General features: G+C 38.0%; 1 protein-coding gene across 3 annotated transcripts in view; it reads left to right on the plus strand.

Annotated features, from left to right (window-relative positions):
- USP9X (ubiquitin specific peptidase 9 X-linked) overlaps positions 1–12,436 on the plus strand; it is a 94,136-nt gene that overhangs the window by 44,533 nt on the left and 37,167 nt on the right. For all 3 annotated transcript variants that reach the window (XM_063126530.1, XM_063126532.1, XM_063126531.1), the window contains exons 17-27: positions 1,143–1,238; positions 1,850–2,061; positions 2,509–2,749; positions 3,025–3,174; positions 3,286–3,406; positions 3,928–4,058; positions 4,329–4,607; positions 5,945–6,070; positions 7,342–7,467; positions 10,430–10,596; positions 11,726–11,834. In XM_063126530.1, the coding sequence (XP_062982600.1) occupies positions 1,143–1,238; positions 1,850–2,061; positions 2,509–2,749; positions 3,025–3,174; positions 3,286–3,406; positions 3,928–4,058; positions 4,329–4,607; positions 5,945–6,070; positions 7,342–7,467; positions 10,430–10,596; positions 11,726–11,834 (1,758 nt within the window). The remainder of the gene's footprint in view (positions 1–1,142; positions 1,239–1,849; positions 2,062–2,508; positions 2,750–3,024; positions 3,175–3,285; positions 3,407–3,927; positions 4,059–4,328; positions 4,608–5,944; positions 6,071–7,341; positions 7,468–10,429; positions 10,597–11,725; positions 11,835–12,436) is intronic.

The raw sequence follows: 12,436 nt of genomic DNA on the forward strand, positions 1-12,436 counted from the left end.
AGTGTTTATCCCTCTTCGTCAGTTCATGCCAAGGAGGCTGTGGAAGTCCTGAACACCAATCCATCGCTAGACACAGTGATGGATTGTTTGTAGGTTAACAAGCTGAGATTCAATCCAAGCAAGACAGAGGTGCTGGTCAGTAGGAAAGCTAGTCTAGGATTGGAGGTACAACCTGTTCTGGATGGGGTATTGCTACCTCTGAAGGATCAGGTTCACAGCTTGGGGGATGCTTCTGGGCCTGGCATTGCTCTTAGAAGGTCAGATAGCTGCTGTGGCCAAGAGCACCTTTGCCCAGCTTCGAGTGGTGTGCCAGTTGCACCTCTTTCTGCAGAAGGCAGATCTGGCCACAGTGATCTATCCTTTAATCACCTCCTGTTTCGATTTTTGCAAGGCGCTCTACGTGGGTCTGCCCTTGAAGAGTGTTCGGAAACTGCAGCTAGTGCAAAGCGCAGCAGGCAAGATTGCTTTTTGGCACACGCTTTGTTAACCATATTAGACCGGTCTAGTATCAACTGCACTGGCAGCCAATATCTTTCCAGCTGTTGGTGCTTATCTATAAAACCTTAAATGGTTTGTGGCCAGGATATCTGAAAGACCACTTCCACCCTTATCAACCTGCCCATAGTTTAAGATTCTCTTCGGATGTTCTACCAAGAGACATTATTTTGGTGGAAACAGAATAAGTCCTTCTCTGTGGCATCATCCTGCCTGGGGAACTCTGCCAAGGGAAGTTTGGCTGGTCCCTTCTTTGTTCAATTTTAGGTGGGGCGTTCAAACACTTTTTAGAATTTTAAACGTATTCGTTCCACACTGTTTTTAAGATTCTTTCCTGCCTGCCCTTAAATCTGCTGTTGTTGATGTTTTTAAAGTTGTAAATTGTTTAAATTTACAATTGTATGTTTCCTTGGAAGTCCTTTTTCAGCCAGAAGATGACTCATGAATTTGTTGTTGTTGTTGTTGTTGTTATAAAAAGAATGTTCTTTCAAAACAACGTTTAAAAAACTCAGTGAATTCATTTAAAACTTTGTCATGTGGCATAATCAAAATGAAAGATGTGCCATAGACCATTTTCAGTAAACTTTAAATTTACCTTTATCATGGTTGCATCTTAAAGTAGTTCATGCTTTATATTGCTGCTTTAGGTTGTAATTCAAGGAAATGATGACATTGCCAGTCGAGCAATAGATCTACTAAAAGAAATCTATACCAATCTTGGTCCAAGATTACAAGTTAATCAGGTAAATATACTTCAAGAATTCAACTTGTTTTAATTGGTAGTGTTTTTAGCTGCAATTTCCATAAAGTAAAGCCTCCTTCTGTAGCATGTTACATTGAGGACCTTATTGAAAAAATAAGTACACTTAAATTTGCATTAGCTGCTGTTTGTTCAAACAGGATTTCTTCTAACTCTAATGGCTCTTAGGTCACTAGCTAGGTTTATTTCCCCCACCAACCAAACAATAGCCCTTGGCTGTTCTGTTGGAACACAGAAGCCTGTCAGAAACACCAGTGCTGCTGGCATTTTCTCACAAAGGTATGCTAGCAAACATTAACCCTTTGAAATTTCTTTTGCCTATGCAATATTTATCGTGTTTTCAGTATATTTATGCAAAGAAACATTCACCCTGATGCTGAGCTTATTTATTTACTAAATTTACAGATTTCAGTGAACCTTAATTTTAACTGTGTCTAGGATTAGACTGACATTTTGTTGCAGGCAGGGTCCAAAATAGTCAAAGCCTGCTGCTTCGGCATCAGCAGTGGCTCTTCCAACTAAAAGGTTGATATACTCTAAGAATATATGATTTGAGATTATACAACACCCTGATTTCTCTTGGCATTTCTGTAGGTAGTAATCCATGAAGACTTCATTCAATCCTGCTTTGACCGTTTGAAAGCATCCTACGATACTTTGTGTGTTTTGGATGGCGATAAAGACAGTATTAATTGTGCAAGGCAAGAAGCGATCCGAATGGTGCGAGTGTTGACGGTTTTAAGGGAGTATATAAATGAATGTGACAGTGATTACCACGAAGAACGAACAATTCTACCAATGTCAAGGTTTGTGGACATGTTAGAACTATTGTGACTTAGGATGTAATTCTAACCATACTTCTATACATGCTTAGGATTGTGCTGCTTGACTCTTAATAATTGTGTAAAAGTCTTTGAAATAATATAGCTTATGTATAGTAGAGTCATAAATGTTATAATTTTTAAATACATATACATAAACAAAAGATAACTTTTTGTATGCAAGCCATTATACGTTATATGTTATGAATAGCCTTTTAAAGTGTATCCCCACTCAGTCAGGTGAATAAGTAGAAGGAGAAATCACAGGTAAGAAAATTTTCTAAACCCCTACCTGTGTTAAGGGACTGTTTATAATCCTTTAAAATATCTATGATTAAAATAAAGTTTTAAATATTTTAATTTGTTCTAGCAGTATTACACTCTTTTAAACTTCCTGGACTGTGTTAATATTATCTTTTCCTATATTCTCAGAGCTTTTCGTGGTAAGCACATCTCTCTGGTAGTACGTTTTCCTAACCAAGGTCGGCAAGTGGAAGATTTGGATGTTTGGTCCCATACAAATGACACAATTGGTTCAGTCAGACGTTGCATTCTCAACCGTATTAAAGCCAACAGTGCACATACAAAAGTAGAATTATTTATCGGAGGCGAACTAGTAGATCCTGTAGATGATAGGAAATTAATTGGACAGCTAAATCTCAAAGATAAAACAGTAAGTACTGTTAAACATCATATATTGGTAAACTGTCCTAATTTGAAGGTTTCCTGTGGCAAGGCAAATGACAGCATAAATATAATTTGTATTAATGGCATTTTTTGTGAGTAGACCTCCAATACTTAATACCAGTTTTATATATTTAGGCAGTCTTGAAGCTCACAAGTTTTATATATTTAGGCAATCTTGAAGCTCACAAGTTTGCGACAATAATAAAAGTTTAGAATTTACAATTTTACCAACTTACACCTGCATATTACTTTCCCCCCTAGCTAATTACAGCCAAGCTTACACAAATAAGTTCAAATATGCCTTCAAGCCCAGATAGTTCTTCTGATTCCTCTACTGGTTCTCCTGGAAACCATGGCAACCACTATAGTGATGGTCCAAATCCAGAAGTTGAAAGTTGCTTGCCTGGAGTTGTAAGTAAAAGAAAACGTGCACATTAAAACTGGAGTATTTGCCAAATATTGAAATTTCCTATCAGATGTTAGGAGCTAGTATCTCATGACAAGTTTTTACTCTTATTTTAGATCATGTCACTGCATCCTAGATACATCTCATTTCTTTGGCAAGTTGCAGACTTAGGCAGTAGCCTAAATATGCCGCCTCTTAGAGATGGTGCACGTATCCTTATGAAATTAATGCCACCAGGTAAAATTTTATTTCCATTTTATTACCTTATATAAAGATTAATAAAAATGTATAGCTGCTATCCAGAGGGATGTGCACACATGCAGCAGAATTTTTCTGAGTTGTCCCTCAGAAGGTAGCTCCACAGAACTTGTTAAACTTCCATCCAAGTTCAATATTAATATGGGAATTTAGCCTGTGTTTTTGCAAACAGAAATCAGGGACAATAGTGCATGCATAGTGCTGTAATTTCTACCTTAGAATGCTCATAATCAGCTTTAGGAAATTCTTAGAAAAATTCTGGTGTATACCTTCTCTCCAGCCTGTAGCGTCTATCTTGGCGTTTAAGTATAATTTGATTTTTTAAAGAAAAAGACCAAAATCCTCAGCAGTATAATCCATTTGTCTGTGCTTTGACTGTAGTTGAAATAATCTGTATTTGTTACAATTTGAATATATTTCAGTTTTCAAAGGTGTGGTTCAGAAATCTATATTGTATTCTTTATAGGAAGAACTATTTTGAAACTCTGCTTTTATTTCAGATAACACTACTGTAGAGAAACTAAGAGCTATTTGTTTAGACCATGCAAAACTTGGTGACAGCAGCCTTAGTCCATCCCTTGATTCTCTTTTCTTCGGTCCTTCTGCCTCACAAGTGCTATATCTTACAGAGGTTTGTAATATCACATTGTTAATACTTTGAGATTTCAAAAGTTCCTTTAGTAATATTACACTGAATTTCAGGAACACATTAAGTTACTAAATTCTCAGAGCACTTCCTATAGCAATTTATTTTGGGAAGATAGTTCTGGATAAATACTGTCAGAACAGAATATAATTTTTTTTTATTTATAAAAAACCGTTCCCAGAACCTGTAGTCCAATGCACTTAGTTTAAAAGTTGTACTTATTGAATTATTATTCTCTTTTTTCTTTACTTCCAGGTAGTTTATGCCTTGCTAATGCCTGCCAATTTACCTCTGGGAGAAGATGCCACTGACTTCCAGTACAACTTCTTAAAAAGTGGTGGCTTGCCTCTTGTGCTGAGTATGCTGACTAGAAATAACTTCCTGCCAAATGCAGATATGGAAACAAGAAGGGGTGCCTACCTAAATGCTCTAAAAATAGCAAAACTATTGCTAACTGCAATTGGCTATGGCCATGTGAGAGCTGTGGCAGAAGCGTGTCAGCCAGTTGTAGAGGGCACAAGCCCAATGTCACCGGTAAAGTTAATTTTGTGTTCTAAAATGTGTATACATTTATTGTGAGCTGTTGAGTATCAAACATTTATAATCTGATCCTAGTCATACAACATCATATACAATTAGCAGTACTTTATATACAAATCCTGTTTTCATTTCCTTCACACTTAGCATTTGAATTGAATATATTCATATCAAATTTTGTCCTTCATTTCCTCCCTGCTACCCCCACATTGTTCTTTTTTGTAATTGTAAATATCCACACTGCCTGCTGTTAACCTGAGTTCAGAAATTGTTCCTATCTTTTACTATGAATGAATAGTTATTAACAAAGGATATTTGACCCTCTTGGGCAGCTTTAAATGGATACAAAATTGCTTAGTTTAATCATCATCGGCCATGATCTAAGGCAGCCTTCCCCAAACTGGTGTCCTTCAGATATTTTGGACTACAACTTCCATAATCCCTGACCATTGATCATTCTAGCTAGGTCTGATGGGAGTTTTAGTCCAAAACATGCAGAGGGTACCAGATTAGGGAAGGCTGATCTAAGGACACCAACTTGTAAATTGACAATAAGAGTAGAACAGGTAAGTGCATACGGAGCGGCACAAGTGACATGTGAAGATTCATATAGGTTATTGGAAAAGTTGTTGACTGATGGAAAGGCAGTTACCAAAGTAGTAATGAAAATAAATACGATGCTGTAATTGGCATATGACAATAACAGGGCATGCAGAAGATGCAAAATGAAAAGATTGTGGAAATATTGGCAAGGAAAAATGCTGCACATAGTGTTTGTTTAGAGATCCATAAACCTTAGCCTGTTTTGGAGGTTTTTTCCTAAAGCCTGGTGTTCCGGTGACTTTTCTAATGGCTAGGCCAGAGAGAGATGTTCTTGGTGATTGTGACATAGCTGTGGGACATTATCCTTGAAGTTCACTAAGAGTTAAGCATCCAATCAGATACTAGCACTAATGTAAATTACGTTGTGCCTAGCACAATGCCAATAGTATTTGCTGGTGCAACAGGTTTTCCAGGGAATTCCATCATGCCAGTTAACGCCATTGACGTTGCGCTAGAGTACAGTACGCTAGTGCAACATAATTTATATTGGCACGAATGGCTATTTGGATACTATACTAAACCTGTAGAGAGCTATTTTAATAAACTTTATTTATTTTTTATTTCTCTTTAACTCTAAATCTTGACTTGGTAGGATAGTAGAGGATGCAGAATTTAGCCATAACATTTTTTCTGCTTTGTTCACATAGACAATGATGGAAATATATTTTTCCTGCATGTTAATTTGTACTGCTGTGTTCTTCTTTTAAAATATTGAAAATAAATAATTGCAGATCAACCAAGCGACTCATGACCAGGCAGTGGTGTTACAAACTGCTCTACAGAACATTCCCAACCCAACCTCAGAGTGCATGTTAAGAAATGTAGCAATACGCCTTGCACAGCAAATATCTGATGAGGTTAGTATTGTTTTCACTGTTTCTGAAAATGGTCTGCCAATCCCTGGTCCATGCAACACAGGTTCAGTAACTAGGCTGATCGGGGAGTAAGACAAAAGTACTGTCCTTAGCAGCATCTTCTATATTCTTCATGAAAGCCTGTTTCCCACTTGAGAGCCACTTCCTTTAAAAATTGCTTTAAAATTGTCAGCTGAACTTAATCTATGTTTAAAATTCTTTGGATTGGTTTTTATTTCTACATCCCATCAACTGACTTTCTCCTCTCTAAGATGGCTGCTTTTCCTTAGCAGTGATAAAGAGTTGAGTAGCTTCTGGTCAGTCCAAAATAGTTTTATTATGAGGCTGTGAAATAGGAAAATTTAAATGGAACTCACTTTCTATGAGACCCAAACTAGATGTCACACAGTTGTATGTATCTTTCCCCCAACATTTTAAAGCAGCCTAAGATGACTGCAAGTTTAAGTGGAGGAACAGCAGAGGAGGAAGGGTCTAGTTAACTTTTTTTTCAGCTAAAAAGCTAAATTTTCTCATTCTGGGTAGGAGTAAAAAAGTGGCTCCCCACAGGTACACATATTTCTTTCAACATGGGTAAAAAGCAGCTGGAAGTTGAATGGAAGGTAGTTGAGGTGTTGATTAGAAAAAGTGGCCATGGTTAAAAGTATTAAGCTTCCTCTACACCATGTTCTTGGCTTAAACTCACAGCCTCCTCCTGGGACTGCTTTTGGGCTGTTGTTTTTAAAAGAGGGGAAGATGCATGGGCCTGTGTGTTGTGTTGAGTTTGAGTCTGTTTCTGGTGGTGTCTGGTGACATCCTTTAAGCTTACTAGTTTTGCAGTCACTGGCTTAAATCCCTGGGCCAGGAGGACCTGGGAGGTTGTACCTTTGAGAGAGGCCATATATCAAATGATAGAGCAAATACTTTGTATTCAGAAAGACCAAGTCTCAATCCCTAGCATGTGCAATTAAGGAAACAAAAAGGCTCAGATAACGGGATGGGAAAGACCTCAGCTTAAGTCCCCTGGAGAGCAGCTGCCAAAGTAGATGGTCCTGGGCTCAATGGACAAATTGTCTGACTTATTATAAGGCAGGGTCTTACGAGCTTCAGCCTCCAGTGCAAAACCATGGATGAATTCATGGTTGTGGGGGGTTTATGGCTGTAGGGAATTCAAAAATATAAGTAACTTGTCTTTCTTGTTACATGTTTATATTGTAACTTCTGAAGTGGGAGTTGTAGACTAATTATTATATTTGATACTATGTTTCTCTTTTTAGGCTTCAAAGTATATTCCTGATATTTGTGTTATTAGAGCAGTACAAAAAATAGTTTGGGCTTCAGGATGTGGATCGGTACAGCTGGTATTCAGCTCAAATGAGGACATTAGTAAAATTTATGAGAAGGTAAGAAATCTTAAGGAACATTTTTTTGAAAACTAATGTTTGATAGGAAGGACCATACTAAGAAATTTGGGCTTTAAGTGGTGTGCTTGTAAATTGTAAACCATTACAGTTTTAAATAGTTTCCTCTGTCATATTCTTAGAATAGTTACTGTACTACTTTGCAGAGATAACACCGCTATAGCTTCTAACTTTATTAAGAAAATACTTCAGTGTTACCTTATTCAAGCACAACTTCCTTAGTAGATATTTCAGTGCCTTTTGCAAACTCATTTCTCCAGGTTGGTGTGAGGAAGGCATCCCACAATGGGTTAACTCCCCCTATCGCCCAGGAAAAGCAGGGACTCACGTGACTGAGTTTTAAGCCCTCTATTGGTCTGAAGCTCCTCCTAGCCAGTTCGTCCCTGCTTTTCGCCCAGGACAGAGCTACTTCTCATCTCCTCCTATCTCAAGCCTATACTTATCTCTATTTCTAACATTTTTTAAACTTCTTACCTCTTTGACTTTCATTCTTATAACCAGCCTTTATTTTTTCATCCTCTCTTACCAAAAAACAAACAACAACAACAACAAAACTTTTCTGCTTCTTTTTCTCTGCCGCCTGCCTATCATTCTCCATGACCCCTCCGGCAAAGAAAACCATTTCGAAGCCTCAAAAGAAAAAGAAAAATGACTCATGTGAGAGTCCTTAGGAAGCCATCAGCAGACAAAAGGATGACCTGCCAGAAAGGTCAAGGAGATAACCAGTTTGCTGGCTTAGACTGTCTACTGAGTCTCCCAGCCAGGAGGATCAAAGAGATCACCAGTCCGGAGGCCAAGGCCCCTCGCTGAGTCTCGTAGACACCATGAATGGTGCGATCCCGGCCTACTGTGATTACCACTGAAGATAGCAATTGTTTATTTCTTTATTTCCTTGAGTTAAACAGAAACCAGGATACTTTAAAAGAATACTTTAAACATTTAAATCAGATTTAAATAATGCTAAATTCCTCTCCCATTTAAAAAATTGTTACAATCTAGTCACAAACATGCTAAACGTACACTTAGTCTCATAAAAATGAAGCAGCTCTATCACTCATATACATTGAGTTCCTACCAATCAAAGATGGGCATCCATTTCAGTTTGTTACTCGGCTTCGTCCTTTTTCTTCTGCTGCCCCTTACGCCTGGAACGCTCTTCCAGAACACTTGAGAACTACCAGCTCAATCACAGCTTTTAAAACTCAGCTAAAAACTTTTCTTTTCCCTATAGCTTTTAAATATTGAGTTTGTTCTGACCCTATACTGTCAGCTTCACCCTACCCAGTGCCTGTTTACACTTCCCTGTGCCTGTTTGCATTCTCTTTCCCTCCTTATTGTTTACTACAACTTTATTAGATTGTAAGCCTATGCGGCAGGGTCTTGCTATTTACTGTGTAATCTGTACAGCACCATGTACATTGATGGTGCTATATTAATAATAATAATAATAATAATAATAATAATAATAATAATAATAATAATAATTTGTTTCTCTCATAAAGATGGCTCTGTGCAACGTAACTATCAGCTCTTGCTTTTAGAAAGTTCTGGGCTTTGTCATAGCTCAGTAGAGCACCTGCTTGGCATGCAGAACGTCCCAGGCATCTCAGTGTAGGGCTAGGAAAGAATCCTGCCTGAAACTGCAGAACTAGTTCCAATCAGTGTCGACAATACTGGGTGGTATGGACCAGTGGTCTGACTCAGCGACTGGAGTAGGACGATCACAGGGGGAAAGAAGCCATCGTGGCTTCTCCCCCCGCCTGTGTGCTTGCTGCGTGCGTGCCTGCCGTTTACTTAATTATCCACTCTGCAACACGAATTGATGTGTTGTCCAAGCTGTCCGATGTAAAATGCTGTATTATTTGCAAATTAACATGTTCTAGTGATGAGACTTGCACCATTGTTTAAGAAATAAGTTAAGAACTGTTGGTGTCAAACTTGATTCAAATCAGTGATTTAAATCAGGGGTTTCTCTTGATAATTTAAATCAATCCACCCTGGCAGAAACTATATGCAGATGTGCATGTAAACTGTGTTTAGCTGTCCTTGGCAGCCCTCCTGACCCCATGCACATTGACATAAGTAGGATTTGCTTAGAAAAAATCATGTTTAGAATTGTGGCAGGTTAAAACAATTCTTCTATTTCCAATCAACATTATGCTTCCCTGCCAGTTGCTTCATAAAAGTTTTTATGTAGAAGAGTTTCTCTCATATATATTCTATATATCATTATGGTGGTATAAACTAGGTGAATTAAACTTAACATTCATGTACATTTACTAAGTAGTTTCTTTAAAGTATGGTCAATGATGTCCAACAGAAGTTTTTTTTAATCTATCATTATGCAAGCAGGAAACATGGCTGCACTTGTGGGTAGTGTGTTAGTGGCTGAATCTGTGTTCTGCTGTTCTTCATGCAATGGCTTAAGAATTGAGTAGTTGCTGCTGTAAATCCTCTTAATGTGTGAGGGGTTATTAAACAAGCCAGTACTCGGGTTGTGGAGAGAAGATTGTCCTTTGAAAAGTTGTTGAATAGAATAAGCTACCCAAATCCAAACATTTCATTTAAAACCCTGTAAACTGAAATTGAATTTAGGAATCAGCAGCAAGCCACAGTGTTGCATATTCTCCTGCCCCTGTTTTGTAAAAATTTCACCACCACCTGACCCCTCCTACATTATTTCAGTGATGTTTGAGAATCCAAGTATCATTTTAAAGTGGTTTGTTTATAGTCACATAATACAGTTCAACAGTTAATTTCAAATCTTAATCCCAATTTTAGTTGTAGATTTTAAACCGGTCTTCATGCTTGTGACTTTCAGGTTCTAGTAAATAGCATACGTATTTCCGGTGCTAATTTGTATTTGAAGAGAACAATGAAGAAAAACCATTAGTTCCTCTTCTCATATATATGTCACTCTGCTTATTTCTGTTTGTTTTTACAGACAAATGCAGGCAATGAACCAGATGCAGAAGATGAACAAGTTTGCTGTGAAGCACTCGAAGCAATGACCCTTTGTTTTGCCTTGATTCCAACAGCATTGGATGCACTTAGTAAAGAAAAAGCATGGCAGACATTTATCATTGACTTGTTGCTGCATTGTCACAGCAAGTAAGTGACAATGAATTCTTGGCCTTAATAGATCTCACAGCTTATCTCCATGAGCCAATAGCTCTCATTCACAGGAGATACCTCAAGTTTGCATACAGTCACAGCCATTTCCAGGACAGCGCTGTCCCCTTTGGCCTTGTGTTGGCCTCAAGTGAAGCTAATGGTGCCATCCTGCAGCTTCAAGGAATACCTCGTTACCCCTATTTATGATATTCTACTCACTTCCTAAAGTGAGGAAATACCTCTCTACCACCCTTTCCTCTGTAGACAGCCCTGGTTTCCTGATAAACAACCTGGAAATCACCTTGGACCATTTAAAATAATCATCCATGTAGGGGCTTTTCCATACACATGGAAAAGAACCTGATTTCTCTGGCCCCAGAAGAGATCAAATCCATTTACAGGCAAAGTTAGCTAATCCAGTCCCTAGCCCACTGGGCATCAGGATTTCCTGCATCCAAGTCCTTCCATGAGCTTATTTTCATTCTTGCCCACTACAGTGGCTCCTCCTGCCCTATCAGCAGGGCATAATCCAGAAACGTCACTGTCCAGTTCTCCTCCCTCCAAATGTAAAGCTCTCCTTCCTCTGGTGGGGATAGCTATTCATTCACAGGAAGGGAATGCCCCACAGGGATCACCAGGATTGTACTAACAGATGCCAGTTTTTCAGGTAGGGGCGCTCATTGCCAGAACCAGGTGGTGTAGGGGACTTTTTCCACATGGGAGGCCAGCCAGAGTATGAGCTGGCTTGAACTCTGGGTGGTCCACTTTTTCTTGCTACATTTCCCCAGATCCCCACCATTTTGTGAGAGCACACATGATGTGCTCTCAAAATGCCAAATGTGTCCATTGACTCAAAAAAGTTGAGGATCTCTGAATAAGGAAACATATATCTACATATTTTGTATGTGAATTCTTTTCCTACAGTGGGTTCTTCCTAAGTCAGAAACCAATGAAAGTCAGTATTGCATTTTCTCATAGGTCGCTTAATGTAAAAAAAATTAAGATGCATACAGATGATAGAATCTTCAAACCTCAATAGAGTGGCACAAACCTTTATATAGTATGCATTTAAGATTTATTTTGCTCACCAACTATTAATGGAAATATTTCTGGTTAAATTTTTCAGAACTGTTCGTCAGATGGCACAGGAGCAGTTCTTCTTAATGGCTACCAGATGTTGTATGGGACAGAGACCTCTTCTTTTCTTTATTACTCTGTTATTTACTGTATTAGGGGTAAGGCACTTAAAATATATATGTTTGTGCTTACACAAATGTCTATAAGAAAGTCCTGATACAGGTATTTTATTTCACTTACCAGTGAAATACTTCTAGATTGTCTTTCTAATAGCTCACTGCAGTAACAGACAAATATACATGATATACAAATTACGAAAAAGCAATTTTTCTTGCAATATATATATATATATATATATATATATATATATATATATATTCCCTTCTGGGAGCTACGCCTGATATGATAAACCTTTAAATGGATAGCACTTCCATGCAAGAAATAATATGAAATACATTTAGATTGTCACATATGGCAGTCATGCACATCTAGTTTGCTGTGTTTATGTGTTAGGAAACTTCGGGTTTAGCTTCTCGCAGTGCAGCATTTTAATGCTTTTTCTTACGTGAAATTGCTTCCCATATAAAAATTTGTCTTAGTTGAAACAGATTTGGGTGTGCTGCATGAAGTCAAGTTTTTCAGTGTGTTCAGTATCTGTAAATTGAGGTATACTATAAAATAGAAAACAAAATGCCAATACTAAAATCTTTGAAGTGGCAACACATTTTAAGCACAATAATATTAGTAGAACTAAGTCTAC

This window comes from Elgaria multicarinata, chromosome 5 (assembly GCF_023053635.1).
Source record: "Elgaria multicarinata webbii isolate HBS135686 ecotype San Diego chromosome 5, rElgMul1.1.pri, whole genome shotgun sequence".
NCBI lineage: Eukaryota > Metazoa > Chordata > Lepidosauria > Squamata > Anguidae > Elgaria > Elgaria multicarinata.